Here is a 21,024-nt window from a genome sequence, read left to right as displayed (position 1 = left end):
ATATAACACATCAGAGTGACTTGTACTTTCTTAGAGTTGCTTGGGATATTTGTATGTATATCACAACCCACATATATACACACACAAACACACACGTTCATACACACACTCCTCACTGTGCCTGATACCTTTTGATCGCAGTAGTGGAAAAATGAGTGAAACTGACAGGGTGAGACAGACAAGTAGATGGAAAAAAGATAGAAAGACTGTGTATGAGAGAGATGGAGAAAAAATTGAGAGTATTTATGTGCAGCTAGGCACTGTGAATATCTCTATTTGATCGGGCACATGGTCCCATTTGCTTTCTGATCCATGTCACGCACAATCTTCACTACACGTTGGTGTAATGCACGTACATTAAGCGTAAGATATGTACGTGTGTGGGGTGGTGGTGAATGAACTGAGCTATTTTGATACAACTGCTGATCCAGTCTTGGCAGGGAGAATGACCGTGCTTATTGAATGGCTGCCTGAGTACTCTAATGAGGTAATATTACCACACCAAATGATGAAAAATTCATGTTACAAGTTGGTGTTGGTGCAGATGGCTCTCAGGAATTTCATTTGTTGTTTGATATTCTGACTTGCCAGCTCAGCAGGCACTATTGTATGATTGGAGCAGGGAAAAAAATACACACTTAAAGCTGAAAGCCCAAGCTATTACCGTGAATAGCCTGTAGACACTGCAACACAAGTGGAAAAGTGTGTTTGTGTACGCAGCTCTGTGCTTTGTGTGTGTGTGTGTGTGTGTGTGTGTGTGTGTGTGTGTGTGTGTGTGTGTGTGTGTGTGTGACTTGACTGTACTGTAAGCGTATGCTTGCATTTGTTTGTGCCTTTGTGTGTCTCTGGGCAAGAGTGTGTGAAACACAGGGGCAGTGAGGGTGAAGGCATGCATACTGAATGCTAAGTGATTATGCTGCCCATCTCATTGGCATTGGAGAGCTTGTACAGCTCTGATAAGTGCATTTATGGAAAAGTCAGCACAGCTTTATCTCGTCATTGCAGGTTAGATCACACAGATAAAAAAGGATTGGACTGCAAAAAGTAAATAAAAAAAATTCAAACCTGAGATAAGACTCCGGCTTCTAAGCTATAGCAGCCAGTTTCAGACTCACGCTGCTTTGTGACTGCTCATCAGTATAGTGCCTATCACTAACCTAGGGCTGTGTATGGGGCCTCACTAAGACCTCCGGGGATAGCTCAGATAACGTTCCCCTGAAGAAACTACTGATGTTAGATTGTGCTGCTTAAAGTTGTCTTGGGCTGATTTCTGGCGTCTCGTGCTGATGAGTTTTCCACCCAAGGCTACAGCAGAGCAATCATCCCGGGTAACTTTTGATGTATGTAAATTTAGACAGCTTTACCTTCAAAGCATTTAATCACAGCTGATTTTTATTCTTACTGTTTCCGTTCTCTCGGGTCTCTATTTACCATCCTCGCCAAGCTCTATATCTGCCTTCTTTATCTTTTTAATACTCTGCTTCTCATTCACCTAACACATCCCCCTGAAAACCTCATTTTTTCCCTAATATCACCATCCCTTTGTATGTCCTCAAACCTCTCCGTACCTTCTCTTCTCTATGTGTCGAAATAAGGCTCCAACAGTGAACCCTTAGGGTGATGGTGATGGAATGCATTTGGGGGGGCCAGCAGCTTTCTCTCTCCAACCTGCATGCAAAATCATCCCAATGGGGAATCACTGGCTCCTGTTTACAACACAGAGAGGGGTGCGAGTACCATGGTAACACCATTGCTCTCCCCAGAACCCTTGGCAGATAGGTCTGCACAATCACTCCCAGTTAAAATGTTTCACTGTTGGATAAAGAAAAAGAAAAAAAAAGCTGAGGAGAAGAAAATTGGCTGAAAGTATGCTGGCTCACATCCAGTCACAGTGGAAGTCTGTTTTTTAATTCCTTTTTCATGTTTCTTGACTTAGAAATTAAATTTATGAGCATGACAGAATGAAAGATGCCTTTATAGTCGCGTAAACACGTACTGTATACATAAATCCTACTCAGAACAAGTCATGCACTGTAAACACAGGCAGCCCAAAAAGTCCAATCAGTACTGCAAAATGCACACCAACTTGCTCACAACAACAACAACAACAACAACAAAAATCAAGAATACACACATTCAACCATGCATAAAAAGAAAAGTCTCTCACACACACTCAGTGCTGGCAGAAATTGCTATTTTTCTCACTCTGGCAGAGTGCTCAAGAGATTAAGCTCAGGGTAATTTATAGTATTTTTGGTGAAAATAAATGCTTTAGCCAGGTTTCCATTTAAAAAACCAATTTATTGATTTCCACTGTGGATTTTTGCTAAGTGACCCTGGCAGTTAAATATTCATAAGCCATTAAAAATAAAAGATGCACATTTTGTACATTTGACCTGCTGTTATGTACAGCACAGCCTATAATCTGTTCAATCCGGTATACTGTCCCACTCAGAGGTGAAGCGAGCACTGTTTTGCAAACAGAAAAACACCATTAGTTTCCCACATGTTCAGCGTTGATTAGAACTGGATGAAAGAGACTGCAATCTCCTCATTTGGTAGACAGAGAGGCCCACAAATATCTCCATAACATTATTCTGTTGCTGTTGTTGTTCCAAAAAATGCTGCTTTTCTTTTTCTTAAGATTTTGAAAATTGCCCGCCGTTGCAGCATTTAGACTGAAAAACTGAAGGGAAACAATGAAAAGAAACTTGGAAAACCCATAAAACCTTTAATATGTTTGAGAAGAGAGTGCATTCATGTGAATCCCTTTTTGTAAAATGAGGGTGATGGTGAGGGGAGAAGGATGTACAACAAATAAGGGATAGAAAAGCCCCAGCTCTTTATCCAATAATACACAATAACTTAAAAACGTGTTCCATCTGAGTGTAAGAGGAAAAAGGTCAAATTTTTTTTCTTCTTCTTCTCATCTGCTCAATATTGTCTTATTTAGCTCTTCAATAAGCTTCTCACATGTCTGCCATTGCAGGATTGGGATTCACTTGCTCAGTGTGAGTCCCCCCATCTTGAGAAATTATGCATTGGCTGCGATGCTCCCTGCTGAATCCCTGCTGGGGCTGAGCGGTGTTCTGGGATGCAACCCAAGTCTAATCATCCGCTACAAGTTTAAAAGTAGCCATGGGTAGTTTTTCAGTGGCGGGGAGGAGGGACCACCGTGAGGGGACCCTGCAGAGATGCTCTGCAGAGGCCGCGGCTCTATCCAACTGTCCTCAGATGAAGCAGGCCAGGTAATGAAAAGCAGAGAGAGAGACAGACGAGGGAACTGAGTGAGGTATTTGTTTCCGCAGTTAATAAAAGCTCTCATTCCACATCACATTCATCGCATTTTCTCAGAATGTCCCTATCCTGTGTCCATTTAGAAACACTTTGTCCATGTCAAGTGTCTCCCACGCAGGATGTGACCACTTGTGCATCCTGTGTGACCATGCAAATGTGTACACGTTTGCATATCCAGGAAACTGCTTTGGCTCTTCTTTGAATCAAGCCTCTCTCCACCATTTACAATGTCATTTGAGTAGGGTTTGCATACTTATTCCCTTAAACATCCATTCGTCCATTTTCTTAACCACTTAGGTCTAATTCAGGGTTGCTGGGTTGGGGTAGGGGGTTTTGTGGGAGTGGTTGTTTTCCCAACTGTCACTGAGGGAGGAGGTGGGGTACAAGTCTTTCTTCTTGTTATTGTAGCTGTTTGCCATGTTTTGTACTATGTTGTTTTCCTAATGTTGCTTTGATGGCAGATTAATGAGCTTGAAATGTGTTGCTAAACCCTGAGAAAGGTTTGACACCAGGGTCAACTCTGATTGCTTTAAATGTTCGGAGCTCACCCAACTGCTACACTTCATACTGGTGATTCTGCCCCTATCCTCGGTCCAGTGTTTATACTAGCGGTTTCATGCATTCCTGTGCGCGAAGCTCAGGGTTTCACTCAGAGAAAATAAGTATTCTAAAATCTACGCCCTCAAGATCTTTCAAGGCTCTTTGCCATCAAAACATCCAACTAGCCCCTGCACTGCCTGCAGTAAAGCAAGACAAGAAGACAACACCCTTCCCCATTACTCCCCAATCTCCTATCCCTTTATCCTCTTGTCATTTACGCTTGATCCCTGATTTCTTCTGTAAGCCGACTTCAGCTGGATAACCCCGTAAATGCTTTGAAATTCAATGAGGTTATCACTTCAGAATATGCTTAATTACAGGAACAGTTGTGGCTAACATGTAGGTGTTTACATGAAATTGGCAGATGAAAAAACAGAAAGAAATAGAGGAAGAAGGAAGTTACAGAGCACGACTTGATGAGAGATCCCTCACACGTTTTTAGCGGATCTAATAAATGGAGAGAACTTTGCACAAAACCCTTTCTTGACCACGAATGCAAATGATTCTATACAACAGTGAAGTAATAACCTGATGGGAGGTTGTGTTTGTTGGGAAATACAGCCTGTGTTTTGGGGTTGCTGTGATTAGAAACTGGAGATGACTGCTTATTCCCTCCGAGCTGGAAATTCAGTTGTAATAAAGCAACACGCAGCACTGCTTCCTTCTGCTGTCCACTCACCTCTAAGCTGCAAACACAAGCTTTTAAGGCTGAAGAATGTTTTAGCATTGAGGTGTTGGGGTACCTACATCCTGTTGTGTGCACTTCCTCAGAAATGCAATTATAGCACACATCAGGGCGAGAGGAATATGTTTGTGGGGCCGAAAGACTTGTGACTGACCTTCGTGAACACTTTTCCTCTACAGGTTTGCAGTGCTGCTGGTATTAGTTGATAGGTTGGACAACACAAAGCAGGTGAAGGAAGGGTAAGTAATTTTCTCCTTTGCTGCAACGCTAGACAGATGCCTATTTTCTTATTTAGCTAAGCTATTTCGAGCTCTAACCTTCTTTGTGCTGCATTTGTCATTCTCCATCGAGTGAGTGAGTGACAGTAAACACGATTAGTTCAGGTGCATAAGAAGCAGGGAGATAATGCACAATATATCAACAATGTCGTGGTGGCACATTCGTAACTCTATGCCTCTGAATGCATACGTATTGCTTGGATATTTACACTGTGGCTATTACAACAGCACTGCATAACTTAGCCTTTAGTTTGTTCATGCTGGGGAGGCAGCTGCTCAGTAGAAGTGGGCATGTTAACCCCACAAGTTATTTTGCTGTTTTAGTGACTTTGGTTTCTTTTTCACAGCAGCAGCCCTGACATATGGAGCTTTACTAGGGAGAACTAACAGAAAGTTAATCTGCCCCTGATTCCCATGGCTTGGCCAAACTACCCCCCCCCCCTTTTTTTTTCTTTTTTTTTATAAACTAGGTCACAACTAAGCACAGCCAATCTAGGAGAAGAAAAAGCCCCACCAACTAAAAATAAACAGCATGGTACAATGAGGAAAGGAAAAAAAAACAACAACAACATTAAGAAATCAAAATTGGATCTCTTTGTTCTGAATTTGGCTCATTCACATTTTTTTTTCTTTTTTCCACTATGCTACAGAGAGGCGGAAGCTGCTCGCAGGCCAGCACAATTGTCTTTGGACTAGACAATAAAAAAAGAAGAAAGCCCAGCACAGCCTACAAGCACAAGCCAACCCAGAGCCTTACACGTGAACACCGAGCTGGTGTAATCCACTATAGACATAAGCTGCAGAATGTAATTGAAACAGTGCTGACAGCAGTGCAAAAGATGAAAAACAGGCACAACGGAGGGAGGGTGAAAATGGCAGACGGCACTTTTCCTGTGGCTTGTGATGCAGTGAGAAGCTTGTGTTTAGTTTAGGTAATCCTCTGAGCTGGAAATACAGCCTAACTAGTTCCCCTCTCATCTCTGATAATGCAATAGTTAGGCTAGAGCCTCTCAGACTGCTGACCACCTCTCTTCTCCACGTCTATCCTTTCCCTCTCCTCTCCCGGGTCCTTTCTGCACTTTGTCGTGGCAACCCTGCAGGCATGTTGTCTCCCCTCCTGAGCTCAAAGATTCTGCAGCACCTAGGATGTGCCTCTCGTGGGAGAGCAGACTAAAAGAGGCCCTAAGAGCAAGAGGAAAAACTGAGTGCAGGAGATGCAGAAGATGGGATAGATAAGGGGAGAATGAGTTATGTTTTCATGTTCACAGCCTGTCCTTTTGATGTGCGCACCAAAACAACCTGAGGCCCACAGCAACCAGTCCCAGTGGCTAACATGACAGTCAGCTTGGCAGCCAGTCCGCACGCTGGAGACTTTACTCCGCCTTTATTCCCGCCCTGTCCTGCCGAGCACACTGCCATCCGCTCCCCATCTTCATGGCGTCCCCCACTTCCCACTTCCCAACCCTCCATCTCACATGCCAACGCACATTTGGCACCCCATAACCAAGCCTCCCATTTCTGCCAACCAGTCTCGCTGTTATGCCAATGATTTTGGAAGCGACCGTGCACCATGAAAATAGCACACCATATGCAACAGGAAATGCTGCCCACTAACACTAAACTTTCTAAATAAAAACGATAGGCGGGCAGAAGCCTGTGTGTGTGTCTGTGTGTGTATGTGTGAGATATCACGATTGGACGGATCCCAAAATGAGAAAAGAGAGAATGAGGAACCACGCTGGTGCAGACCCACATTCAGTGTGCAGTGTTGCTTTAGCACCTCTGCACACAACACACACATATAACACACTTTAAGCATTATTCATTTTCATTACAATGATAAGGCCAGTGCCACATAAAAATAATTACAACAAAGGAAGGAATACTAATGAAGATATGGATAATCATTATATGCATACATGGCCAGCAGTGCTGTGATCATGACTGTTGTTGTTTTTTATTGTCTTTCATCTCGCTTAAGAGGCGATGAAAATCAATGGCAGGCTCTCCCTGCGGCTTGGCAACCATCTACAACCCACTGTAGAGGATGGAGATGACTCTCTGTTATAGCTCCCTTCTTTAACCCACACTCACAAAATGTGCGCACACACACACACATACACACAGAGTCAGGCGCATCCGCATGTGTACACATTATTGTACACACATACACATAGACACGCACAAACTCCCCTCACCATAGGCTGCAGAAGGAGATTGCTATCGGGGTGAGGCAGGGTTTTAATTGATCTTGGTCACAGTTTAATGTGAGGCAAGGATTAGCTGTTATCGGTGGAAGGGAAGAGGGAGAGGGAAGGGCTTGGGGAGGAGATATCACAGTCCCTGACGTTAAAACCCGCCGCCCTTGATGACAGGAATTCTGTGATGTGACCCACAAAGATGCGAGTGTGCTGCTGGGAAAGTGCTTGTGGAAAGCTGGGCAGAGGAGAGACAGGCGACATCAAGCTGAACTTAATCCAAATTTCCCTGTGACGTTTTGGGCCAGATCTCGGCTATTTCTAGCCCCGTGCGGAACGAGGGATAGAGACGGTGCCAGAGTTGGGCCTGTGCTATTTAGATCCACAACTTGTTCTTAAGCCTTATTGAAGCATACAAGACATGAAAGTGAGCCACGTTTGATTATTGGCAGATGAATCATCAGAGAGCTAAAGGGCATAAGAGAACGGGCCGGCAAGAGGTATGGGACTCCCTTTGCATCATACTCGCACAGTATTGGCATCCAGAGTCAGAGTTTCTGCAGTCCTTGCGATTCCCTATGGTTCAATAAAACAGGAGATAAATAAGGCAAAGGGCAGAAAGGGTCAACATTAATCACCAAATTACACAGGTTCAAAACATAGCGGTGTGTCTTGTGGCCACCACATATCAGCAGGGATGGATATAACTTTTTTTTTTTAAGCCACAGATTTCAAAGTGTGCTTTCACTGCAGCTTAAATGCCAGGGCAACATGAAAAAAAGCAGTACAGTGTGCCAGTTGGTGAAGCTTCAAACTGAATGAGGGAGAAAAACATCACAGCTCAATGGCTGCTTCGTTGTTTCTCTGTACAGTTTTTTTTCCTACCAAAGAGAACATTGTAAAATTCCTAATCAGAAAGAAAAACCAGACAACTTAGGAACAGAGCACAAAAAACAGAGAGCATAAAAGCTGCATAAAGCAGCTTCAGCACTCCAATCTCATGACTCTGTGCATGGCAAGGAGCTATGATTGGTTTTGTTCAATTGTATTTCATTGATAGTGGAGGCTTGTGGCTTCGGGCGGTATAGACAAGCAAAACAAATCATCCTAGCCATGAATCTGTTGCTTCTTGTGCTTCTCTTTTCTTCTCTTTTGGACAGTTTTCTCATTCAGCGCTCTTCACTGACAGTAGACTATAGTTCAAGAGCCTCTTAACAGTCTCCCTCACCCCACTCCACCCCCAGCCGCCTGCTTTTCTCCGAGTTCCCAAGACAACACTTAACCCAAAGGATGGATGAAAAATCAGAGGCAGCAGAATGTCCAATTTCTCCACAGAGGATCCGGTAAATGAGACGAGGTTTGATTTGAGAGTGTTGTCTCGCATCAGAGCCATTTGTAACTTTGTTGTATAAATGGTAAATGCAGTGTATAGTATTGCCATCCTATGGAAAACAAACTGAGGAATGATATATCATCAGCAATCAACGCCTTTTCTTACACTGAGCTCCTGATTTATGGTGTATAGCATGCTGAACATGATTGACATAATGCTTATTTTTACGTTGTATAAACTAATTAAATTAGCAGTGTTTTATAACCTCAGGTTTAAAGCTTCATACTGTAAGGTCTAACAAACACACACACACACCTTTATGAGCCCCAAACATCTCTGTGCCCCCACTCATTCAGGACCATAAAAACATATTTATGAGAGCATCAGGCCATTGAGCCACAGCAATGTTTGCCATTTTCTCTGCGCTCTATGATTCCATCCAAGCGTCAAGATTGATTCTTAGAGCTCCTACTGTGTCACCCTCCATAAGGAATATGTATAATTCAACAGCCTGTTTTTTTCCTCTTCTGTTTTTTTTTTTCTTTTTTTATAAACATACACTCATACTATTACCAATCCTCAGCGACGAAGCCATCCAAGGAAAAAAGAGGATTGTCTGCTTGGGGGACAGAGCGGAGGGGTGGCGGAGGAGTTGCTGGTGGATTGGTGCTGCTTTTTATTCCCCTCAATGCCCAGAGATGCTGCTAACACAAGTCCCATGTTGTTCTTCGTGCAGAGACACTAACAGACTGTCACATGGTAGGACACTGCCAGCTGAACACTCACCAACACCAATCCTGCCTGGCAATTGTCAGCCTGTCTTTCTAATGGCCACAGTGGGCCAGGTGCTCGCAGACGAGGCAAGGCAGTCAAACACACGCAGCAGCCCGAGCTTTGTACCTGAGCCTAGAAGGGAAGTTACTGTTGTGTCTATGTGGCTCAGTGTGGAGGCACTGGTGTGTACTCTACTCTTTAGGGGAAACAACTAAGTGTGTACAGTACAAGTCGTGTTTCTTTGTCTCTTTTGTGTGTGCATGTGTGCATGCATGGATGTGCAAGGGCTCTGTGTGTGTGTTTGTGTGTGTGTTTGCATGACTTTGTGGACTCCAGTATGTGTGCATTTCTGTCAAGCATTTTTTCGCGGCGACGGAGGGCTCGCTGGGCTAGGCAGGACTACAGTCATTACATCCACACTCTCGCACAAGCAGATGGCAAAACAGATGATCCTCGCTCATCTCACTCATGACCATCCATATTTATTTCATGGTTGCTGGCCCACAGACTCCCCATGCCTATCACTTCTCCATGAGTGCCTTGGCAGGGAGAGGGTTGCCGACGCACACAAGTGTTTGGATAACAAAATAGGCATGAAAAAGTAAGCGAGTGAGAGCGAACGCAAGAAAAAGCTGTGAAAACCAGGAAGGAAAACAATGGTACTTGCCAGGGGTTGCCCATCAAAGCCGTTAAATAACTTCACATTGATCAAAGATAGCAGCAAATCCATGTGTTGTTGTGAGCTACTGTTCATGACTAAGACTCTGGTCGATGCTCGTTGACGTGATTTATACCGCTTCTTGGAGTGCCAATAAATGAAAGGTCTGATTGGCTCAGTGTAGAACTGGACAGAATAGCTCTTCACTCACAGCCTTTGATCTTCTGCTACTTACTGGGGAAATGGGGAACCTTGCCTAAGATGAACTCTCAGAAAGCTACATACATTACCATCCTATCCCCTGGAGCTAGGCCAGAGCTAAAAAGCCCAAATTGGTCCGCACCAACGTTGTTTAATGGAACCTAGTCTGATGAGAGGCCATTTTTAAATCCACTTGACCAGCTCAATACGGGCTCTGTGACATCAATGCAGTATAGCTTTTGCTGAGACAGTAAAGTTGGGCCTTTTACCAGGTATCCTAATTATCTCCATTCTCTCCTCTCTGTTTTATCTATAGACGCGAGTATTAATGGGTGGATTTATTCCTGCGTAATCGTCACATCTTACCTTAGCCTCCTCCTCACCCCTTTTCTTTCCCTCTCCTTGCTCATTTATTGTTGATGTCTCAGCGCATACTTCATGGCCTTACCAGATCTGGCAGCAGTCCTGGACGATAGTTGAAATGTAGGTTAATCATAGGAAGTGACACAGAGGTGTCCCCCAGGGCCAGTGGCTGAGTGAGCAACTCAATTAAGAGTAAACAGCCTCAGACAGGGCCATCCATGTAGGCTGGATCTCTGTGAGCTTAAGGGGAAAGGGAAGGGAGATCTCAGCGAAAGTCTTTTGCCTTCTCTTTGCTCTCCCTGGGCAGGCCATGGATTCTGCGCTGGCACTGGGAAGGCAGAGCCAAGGGGCACTGTGGCCGTGTGCTCCAGTTGCTCCGTCGCAGATTATTCACCATAACTGCGGGGGGGCTTCGAGCGGGACATGTGACACACACAGATGAGTGGAGAGCAGCTTTGTTCCATTATCAGTCAGGCATGGGATTCTGAGAATGACGGCTGTAAAGAAGGAAAGGGCAGCAAGAGTGGGAATCATAAACATCATCCAAACCACCGTTTTCCATTTTCCCTCCCCTCCCTTATCCTTGAGCCAGACTCAGAGATGGGGCCATGGTGGGGATAGTGATAAGGACAGATTGTGGCCATACTGTTAGCAGGGGTATAGAAAGAGCCAAGAGGCTCAGAATAGATACCTAGGTCTATCAAGGCTAAGGAAGGGCCCTTGAGTCTAAGTGCTGTCATTTCCAATAGCAACAAGCAGATAAAACAGCTGGTGCCCATGGAAAAGTTCTGCTGCTGATTTGTTTAACCTCAGGACAGGAGACAGGTGAAATACCAAAAAGTTGTGTTGCCAGAGTAACCAGAAATATGTAAAATTTTCATCACTAAAGATGGATTTTTTTTATGCTTTGGTGTAATAATGTAGCAAATTTGAGCTTGTGTTAGAAAAAAAAATCACGTGTCTCATGAAGCTTTATAAAATCCTGCTCGTGGTTGTATTATGGGGTGGCTGTAGCTCAGGTGGCAGAGCAGGTCAGCCACTAATCAGAAGGTCGGTGGTTCGATCCCAGGCTGCATCCTGGCTGCATGCCAAATGTCCTTGGGCAAGATACTAACCCCGTGTTTGCCTACTGGTGGTGGTCAGAGGGCCCGGTGGCGCCTGTGTCCGGCAGCCTCGCCTCTGTCAGTGCGCCCCAGGGCAGCTGTGGCTACAATGTAGCTTGCTATCGCCAGTGTGTGAATGTGTGTGTGAATGGGTGAATGACTGAATGTAGTGTAAAGCGCTTTGGGGTCCTATGGACTAGAAAAGCGCTATACAAATGCAGGCCATTTACCATTTACCATATTATTTAAAGTATAAGAATCAAGGAGTTGATTGAGCAGGTAAAGTCCAAGTTACAGGTAAAGTTAGCGACAGTCGTAATTAGTTTAGTTGGAGATGCTGGGCATGAGTTTTCTCATCATGACACATAGTATGCAGTGTTTCCAGCAGAGAGAATGAAGTCTGACTGCATTGCACAGGAGGCACGTGAACAAAGAGTGCAGGGTGCCCGGGATGAAGGAGCAGCAGGGGGTTTCTCCAGTAGAGGAGGTGCTGTGTTCGCCTGGGCTGATTGTGAAAGCCAGACCTGGAAAGTGCTTTGGCATGTATATTATAGTTTTTGCAGCCTCTTCATTGCATCCTTTTTCATCATCTGTGTGAGAATAATATTATATTCTCCAATGCAACACCCTCTGGAGCACAATCAGGCCTCTCACACCTATTACAGTAATAAACACACACAGAAGATCTCCAAATGAGCAAGAACTGTGAAGTAAGCTGGGTCCTGTTAGTCTTGGTTTGGGTCCTTTTATGTGCCTCTTGTAAGATATTTGTTTGGGTTCTTTCCTACATACCAAGAGCTTCGGTTATATGAGCTTAGGTTATTGCCCATGCTCCGCCCAGCCGCTAAGTTTCTGAAAGCTTTTGCTTAATCTTGCTGACAAGCAGATGAAACCAGCAAACAAACAGACAAATCATCACGTACATCCAGCTCACCTCGGAGGATGAAAAATAGTGTGACTCTCTTAAGCAATTTCTAATGGTATTTCAGGCATTCTTTGGACTGTCATCCACGTTAAAAATATGAGGAGCAAAAATCCTGGCTTTTGTTTTCCTTCGCATTAATTTCACTGTTGTTACAAAGGATTTTGAAGTCAATAACAATAACAAATCTGTGATACAATGAAAAGGAAATAAGTAAACAAACAATGATAGCAGGTTCCACTGTGGGCTCTTTCAAATAAAATGACTAAATATTGCCTGAGCCGGGCCTTTTATCAGCTCAGTTGTACCTGTCTCAGGCTGAGGCCCACCCAGCCACCTTAAACTTTGGAGTATTACTGAGTGTTTATAATTACAGACACACACAAATAAATTAAATTAATGTCAAATTGCAGTGGAATAAGTTTCCTGTGCTAGTCCCTGTAACCGGGACATTGAACCAAATCAGGACCAAGGGCAAAATCTTTAAAAACAGTAAGAGCGAAGGTGCGGATGACTTCATTACCACCATCAATCACCCACGCTCACAGTGACTGTCAGATGTCACCTATTCTCATCTCATTCTTGTCATCTCCTCCCTGCTTGTCGGCTGACTAGCAAATAAGATAACTGGGAGGAAAAAAAAGTAATGTGCCATCTAACGTCACCTTTGAGTTCTGTGGGACGTGTTTTTGTGGCAGTTGTAGAGGGCAGGTTGTGGCGCCCTGACCCATAGTCTCTCCAAAAGGATAATGAGCCCCATGGCTGCCCAAATGAATGGCGTGGGTGGCCAAGGTTCAGCCTGTTTCCCTATAATGAGCTTCCGTCCTTTCAACAATAAGCCACAAGCCTTTTTTTTCCTGCGCTTTTTAATTCCTTCCATAAGAAATATAGACAAAAAGCAGAGTTCAAATATGTAAATAGCCTTGAGCATGATCATGCACACCATTGCGTGGAAAAGTGAGAGTAAACAATAAGAAATGCAACACCAGCTGACATTTTGAGGTCAGCGTCATTCCTCTCTTCATCTCTGGCTCCTCGGCATTCCTGATTAGTTGTAGTGGCTTTGAGGGGGTACAGTCTCACTGCTTGTCCGTGGAGCTAATTAAGAGCGACGCACAAAGCAACAAACAAAACAACATATCAGCTACATTAAATCTCTTCTGAAGGCGCTGAGCAGTACAAACATGCCACTCGCTCAACCTCCCACCCCCCACTCTCAGGTCGTGGTGTGCTTGGCGCTGAGGAGACAGAGAAAGTAGACAGTGCAATGATTTTGGCCATCAAACACATGTCATCTTCCCCGAGTGGGCAGGGAACAGAGGTGGCCGAGGGAGACAGTTTGTCAGCACACTATTGTGTGATGGGTGAATAAACGTAGTGTGTTTGCGTGCACGTGTGCGCTTGTGTGTGTGGCGGGGGCTGAGGGGACCAGATAAGCAGTAGACAGGAGGGAGAGGACAGTCACTCACAGTGCAGGGACTTTTCAAGTGCAAGTCTGTCAAGCATGGATTCCTGTGACAGCCACACTGAACTCCTGGTGAGCTACTATTTCCCCTTCCATGGTCAAGATTACAATGATTGTCCTGACTGCAAAGGCCACCCATAAAGTCACCGAACACAGATGTTTGGCAGTCTGGCTCAAATATCTCTGTCTCTGATGGTATAACATAAATGTGACCTGAGATCAACACATAGAGCTGCGTGAAGCTCCCCTGGCTGTCCTGTGGTAAATTATGCAAGCATGCATTTGTGAAGTAAGAAAGTAACAAATGCTGAATTGGTTAATAGTACAAAGACAGAGAGATATTTCACCTGGTGTATTCTATGTCAGTAAAAGCTACTTCTGTTACTCTACAAGTTTGCACTTCGAGATGCAGCCGCAAAGGGATTTGGGTCCTGCTTTAAATGAACAGCTGACCTTTCAACTTGCCAAGCAAATGTGCAAATCGCTACACTATAGAGCCTCACGCATTTTCCCCACGTGTCTTCCGTAAACGAACAACTAACAGATTTATTGGAAACGTAGACTTCACTTGAAAACGTTCACTTGTCTTATGTGAGAGAAAATCATTATCAACCACAGAGGAGAGGACATAAAAGTGCTGAAGGCAGTTCCATTTTTGGGACATGAAGACGCATGTAGAACAGTGATTTTCATACCCTCGTGAATTTAAAACACCTCCCGGTTTCACTTTATTGTTCATTAATTAGCAGCAGAAGCAGGTGTGAACTTTGTCCAGCGGAATGAATAGCGAGTGGCGTTTGCTGCTGATGCAGAGGCATCGGTTTCCACCAAGCACTGCGGGGTCGAGGGAAGGTTTGGAACTTGGCCCTGCAGAGTCTCAAACAGCCCTATAATGACAGCTCTCAGCAAGAGTCTAATTTCATTGAGTCTTTGATGCGACCGCTAATGGCTGCTGACAGAAGCCCCTTTCAGACCTGTACTCGTTTCTGTTAATCCGATGGCATCTCAGTGTGTTGGCTCTCTGAGCACCACGGTGACTTTTTTTCTGCAAAAGTTGCGATGGTGCTCTTAGTAGGTCGGCCTCGGTAACTTTTGCATAAAACTTTCAACACGATGGAAGTCTAAACTGACTGCACGAGACTGGCATGGCACACGTCATCTGTTTAACTGTTAACACTTTACAATACAGCCCGCAACTAAGGGCATAATACAGATACTTAAAGGTACTAGAATAAGGGGGTAAAAAGTTGGGTTTTTATAGGAAACAAAGAAATAATTATACTGTAAGTAAATTTAAGAAATACCTAAGTACTTCTGTTTGGTTTGATTGGTTTGATTTGATTTATTGATTAGCATTCAAATATCTCAGTGAAGACAGAACAAAGATCTACCACAAAGCAAGAAAGCATGAGACAAGGCTAATCAAAAGGTATTGGCTGAAGCATTTGCTTATTACGCCAACCCTTTTAACAAAAGATCTTTTTGCATGCAGCTCCTGTACACAGGGCTCGAAGCAAATAATAAAACAAAGCAAAAACAAAACAAACAAACAAACAAACAAGAGAAAAAAAAAACTTTCCACCTTAGATAAGTAACTACATCAAAGCAAAAGAATCAAGAGGGTTTTTTTTTTTTTGCTCTTTTCATTCTTGATTTATATATTTTTCTAATACTTTTTAAACATATTTTTAAACAAGGAAAATGAACTACACCTTTTTAAATCACTGTCATAACTATTCCACAGGTTAACTCCTCTAACAGAAACACATCTCTGCTTTATATTTGTCCTCATCTTGTTTTTTTTTAAAGAAATCTGTTCCCCTTAAGTCATATTGACTCTCTCTGACTTTGAACAGCTTCTGAATACTGGGGCAAAGCAAGTTATTTTGTGCTTTATACATTATCTGTGCCATTTTATATTCAACTAAATCATAAAATTTCAGGGTATTCAGATTAATAAACAAAATGCTAGTTGGTTCTATATAGTTTGATTGATTTATAATTCTTATAGCTCTTTTTTGTAACTTGAAAATAGGAAGAGTGTTCGTTTTATATGCATTACCCCATATCTCCAGACAGTAAGTCATATATGGAAGCAACAGAGTACAATAGAGTGTGTATAATGATTTTTTGTTCAGGACATGCTTTGTTTTATAGAGAATAGCAATGGTTTTTGACATTTTTGTTTTCACATGGTTTATATGAGACTTCCAACTCAGCTTATCATCAATTATCACTCCAAGAAATTTATTTTCGTACACTCTTTCAATTTCAATTCCATTAACCCTTATTTTAGATACATTTTCTGTAAGTAAGTTGTGCATAATTTCTCGGTAATTTAACAGAAAAACAAAAAATATTTCCCAATCTTAGATTTTAAGTACATTGTACTTTTCAGGGCACAAGCAGGCTGGAGTTGCCTATCCATCTCCAAGGAGAAATGCACGATACTGTAAGTAATTTTAAGTATAGTGTAAGTAAACAACTGCAGTTGAATAACAGAAAATCAATCATGCACATTAACAGAGTGTACTACCTTGAAATATTTGTAGGAAAAATATAATCAAATTGCAATTTGAAATGATGTAATTGTATTTTTCCACATTGAAATAGAAGTTATATTTAATTCCAGGGGAATTAAGTCTTTAGTTGCAGGCCATATTATAAAGTGTTACTTTGACCATTTCCGTCTGATGTATTTTGTTAATACTGTATTTTTGCTGTTACTAATCTAGGAGACAGAGCTCTCCGTTTGAGCTGCTACAGAGTGCTACAAACAGAGTGACATATACAAACACCCACAGACACTGCCCTTAGTGGCAATGGCACAGCAAACTAAATTTTCAAAATTGTTGCAATGCATTGGAGCTGGTGCAGACATAAATGCAGCATTAAAGGGAAGCCTGGACTAACATTAATATAATTGACCTGTGTCTGAATCAGAGGAAAAGAAAAGCTCACACCTGGCTTATGTCTTAATCTTTTTACAAACACAGGATATGTGGCTTCTAGGGGTGCAACGATACTCGTATCGATATTGAACCGTTTGATACAGTGCTTTCGGTTCGGTACGCATATGTATGAACAATACAAAATACATTTTTAATTTATTTTATCAACTTTCCTTCTGACGATGCTGTCTGTGTTGAGCGCTCAGTGGATCTGCGCTCGACAGTGCAGCCTAGGCGGAGTAGTCGAACGCAGATTCACTGAGCGCAGGGTAAGCTAGCTAGACAGAAGTTAAGCTCTCCTTGCAACATGGCAAATTGAACCTCCCCCACCCTCATTCAGATCTGGCGTTTGGAATTATTTTGGTTTTCATGTGATGTATGACCCTGAAGGTAAGCGTGTCATGGACTAAAGTAAAACAGTATGTTGGATGTGCCACGCAATGCTCAATTACATGGGTGGGAGCTAGTGTGTTAGCGCAGTTAGCTGTTAACGTGTTGGCCGTCCAGCCCCATGCACGGGTGATCTGCGGTAGCTCGTTAACGGAGATTTGTGTGTTGTGGCGTTAACTCATTTCAACTAGATTTACGCTGACAGCACTAGTGGGAACACAACAAATATGACTGCACATTTACACCGACATCATCCTAGTGCAAAGACAAGTGGAAGCAGACAAAAACAACAAACATGCATGCTACAAACTTTACCCGAGTCATTTAGTTAGACAGCCGTTAGCACATGATTCTCCTTATGGGGACCTGATATGTTTAATATGCTGCTGAGAATATAGCCCAGAAGAAGCGTATAGTATAGCTTTTATTTTGGAAAGAGACATTTCTCTGTAATAAACTCTCTTTTCCAAAGATGAGTGATTCCTCAATCAGATACAGGGCTCGCAAAATCGCCTGTCCAACATCCCGGGGCTAGCGATTTTTCCAGTCGGGCTACCAAAATCTATCTCTGCCCTGCCCGTTGGGCTATCATAGGAAGGAAAAATATATGTCAATGCTTTTGCATTCTTTCGGAAATGTAGCTGGGTAATTATGTCATTGGCATCGGTGAGCCACTGTCAATATGTGACATATTGAAATCGCATTTGAATTTGCGCTTGTTTTTTGCTTTCACTTTGCAATGTGCAACTGTGTATAGAGAGCGACAGCACTGATTGGTGAGTCATGATAATTTGCGCACCAATTCCTCTGACATCGTCTTATCAATCGTTAGCTTACTATGCAAACATGACAAGTGAAGTCTCCCGCAGCAAGCTTAAACATGTGAGAGGTTGATCACGCAGAGAATCACTGAGCGTTATGTGAGTGCGTGTGTAAAAGCAGCAGGTTATATATTGTAGAGGGTCAGGGCTGTTCGGGGTTCTGTTTGTACAGTTATGTTTTGTTTATGTTGCCATAGTGACGCCCTCTCGCTGCGACGGTATGTCCTTCCCGGGTCAGAGGGCGCCCTGTGTGTTGTTGTTGCTGTGCTGTTGCCGCGCTTAGCAGTTAGCTAGCGGCAGTGTTCTTCTGCAGATGTCAATAAACGGCTGTGCTCCCTGGCTAGCACACGGGAAACAAGACCAAACGATACCTCCGTCTCCTCCTTGTCTGAGCTCGCCACATTGGTGTCAGACGTGGGATGATGGTGGTACCCCATGTTCTGACCCGAGTGACTTTTCCCCCGCCTGTCGTGACCGGCCGGTGCGCCAAAAGAAGGCACCTGGACAATTGCAGGACTTTGTGTGGGGTAATGGGGTCGTCGGGGACGACTGACCCCTTAGGTGGGGGCTATGTAGCGGGTCAGGGCTGTTCGGGGTTCTGTTTGTACAGTTATGTTTTGTTTATGTTGCCATAGTGACGGGTGACGCCCTCTCGCTGCGACGGTGTGTCCTTCCGGTGTCAGAGGGCGCCCTGTGTGTTGTTGTTGTTGCTGTGCTGTTGCCACGCTTAGCAGTTAGCTAGCGGCAGTGTTCTTCTGCAGATGTCAATAAACGGCTGTGCTCCCTGGCTAGCTCACGGGACGCAAGACCAAACGACACCTCCGTCTCCTCCTTGTCTGAGCTCGCCACAATATTTTAGTTCTGCTGAGCCAAATAAGACAGGTCAGGGTGAAGAAGTGACAGCCAAAGAAAAGCTTACCACAAAACGGAAAAGTTATGACAAATCAGACTATAAGGCAAAAAGAAAGTGCAGCTTTATGGTTTCATGGACAAAAGAATTTCTGTGGCCGCAATATGACAAGCGAAATAACCAGGGCTGCTCATAAGTGGTCCGCAGGTGCGCATTCGCTGTCAAAATAAAAAACGCGCACAAGATAAGAAGTTGCAAGGCGTGTTTGCATACATAAGATTTTCAGGAGGAGGACAGACATTTGTTTAGAACTCTTAAAGATGTCGAAGAAGCAAGCTCCTTTAAGCAATTACTGTGATGTTCCTCCACCTCCAAAGAAATGTCAGAAGGAGTCCAAACCACAAAAGAAGCACGTATTCTCGGAAAACTAGTTGCAGGAGGTGAGCTGGCTTCAAACAAATGATGAACGCACAGAGATGTGGTGCGGAATGTGCCGTGAAAATTTAATAAATGACAAATTAAAAAGGCATGAACAATTTTTTTGTATCGAAAAAATATCAAACCGTGACACCAAAGTATCGAACCGAACCGAACCGTGAATTTTGTGTATTGTTGCACCCCTAGTGGCTTCATAAGTCTGTTTAAATAATGCTGTTATTTTATTCATTCATTTCATAGGTTAGTTGTTATTTAATGTTCCTCTCATCTTCATTGAGTTGGTTTGGAAAAAGCAACGTTTGCGTTATGAGATTGACCCTGTCGAGCGCACAAATTATAATGCAGGCAAATTTGAGTGCGTTCCAGGAAAAATTCTTGTTGCTGTTTAGGGCGTTCTCCAAAACAAGCTGACTTTGGTGAGTTGCAACTGAATACTTACGCAGTCTTGAAAGTGATAAGCAACTATCACTACTTCATAAGATGACCAGATTTCTCATCTGGACTTAAATCCAGTCAGATGTAGTCATAATCACAGGCAGGAGTATTTCCTCATACTCGGCTCTTTCTTTATTAAGAATAAATGTAATCTGACTTCTGATAATTTACTGAGTTCCCGTTAACGTGAATGAAGAAACGGAGCTTATTTGTCAGTGATCCAACAAAGATGACTCAAGCTAACAAAAGTTTTTATGTCACCATGTACTGTCATTGTTTCTTTGCCTTCAAGGTATCCAAAAGATACAGGGCTGTCTGACTTTGTGCTAGACATCTATGTTGTTTAAAAGTTGTGGCATCTGACACATCATGCTGCACGTCAGCCACAGAAAGCACAATCCATCACGGCATGCCTGGATCCATAAAAATGCAAACAGCCACGTGTTTGCATATTCAGACAAATATGGTAGTGGAGTGTTGCACACACCCTAATTCTCAGAGCAGGATGTTTGCTTATATCTTGCCTAGCCTACTTGAGCTGTGACCTGGTCAGCCAAACATAATATTTGCCATGTGGCAGTCAAAACAGGTTTGACTCTTCATTCGGGCTGTTCCATGCACATTGAGTTAACAGGTTTCAGGTGTAGTGAGGGCATGTCAACTGAAGAATGCAGTAATCAGTCATATTTCACTCCAGGCACGCTTGGGCTAAACCACAACCTACCGTCATCTTCCCTCTCCTCTACATTTCCTCTTTGCTTTGTCTGTGTCTCTTGAGCACATAGTGCGGGAAACGCTTAATGAATCAGACAAGCTGTTCACATGGACAATAATGAGCAGGTTTTGGTTGAGGGGAACCACAATTTCTGCTTTCCACTAAAGTGCTTGAGTTAGTGTTACAACAATAATGAATGGTACCATGGGGATCTCTGTTTAATATACTCTTATTAATAAGGCAGTACTGCACCAGACTTGCATACTGTACATTGGCAAATACAATCGCTATCTTGCTAAGATTTCCAGGAATACAAAGCTAAATCACTGTTTAGGAATTCCTCCTGACAGCCTAAATTAGATTATTCAGTGTAAACAATGAAAAAGAATATATGTAGCAATAAGCCACTTTAGAAGGCTTTGATGTATTCATGGATAATTTGCCATATCCCCCACCCCCCTGCAGTGGCCCTCAGGACAACGTTTAACTGATATAAATCAGCTTTACTGCAACTGGTCAAATTTTCCTTATTCACATCACAGAGCTT

The 21,024-nt window shown here is 43.3% G+C and overlaps 1 protein-coding gene and 1 long non-coding RNA gene across 4 annotated transcripts in view; both read left to right on the top strand.

Annotated features, from left to right (window-relative positions):
* The window catches only part of LOC309717196, a 48,155-nt gene extending 41,188 nt beyond the window's left edge, over positions 1-6,967 (top strand). The window contains exons 2-3 of the long non-coding RNA XR_014279649.1: positions 4,762-4,821; positions 5,511-6,967. This is a non-coding gene — a long non-coding RNA (uncharacterized lncRNA). The remainder of the gene's footprint in view (positions 1-4,761; positions 4,822-5,510) is intronic.
* Positions 6,968-17,076: 10,109 nt separating this feature from the next.
* The window catches only part of kirrel3l (kirre like nephrin family adhesion molecule 3, like), a 49,380-nt gene continuing 45,432 nt past the window's right edge, over positions 17,077-21,024 (top strand). For 2 of the 3 annotated variants that reach the window (XM_082551572.1, XM_082551571.1), the window contains exon 1: positions 17,104-17,218. In XM_082551572.1, the coding sequence (XP_082407698.1) occupies positions 17,203-17,218 (16 nt within the window). In that variant the 5' untranslated portion in view covers positions 17,104-17,202. The other variant, XM_082551574.1, reaches the window with a different exon arrangement.

Source organism: Aulonocara stuartgranti, assembly GCF_965226115.1.
Source record: "Aulonocara stuartgranti genome assembly, chromosome: 11".
In the NCBI taxonomy this organism is placed as follows: domain Eukaryota; kingdom Metazoa; phylum Chordata; class Actinopteri; order Cichliformes; family Cichlidae; genus Aulonocara; species Aulonocara stuartgranti.
The sequence above is the reverse complement of the archived record's forward strand: the minus strand, read 5'-3'. Positions and strand labels throughout refer to the sequence as shown.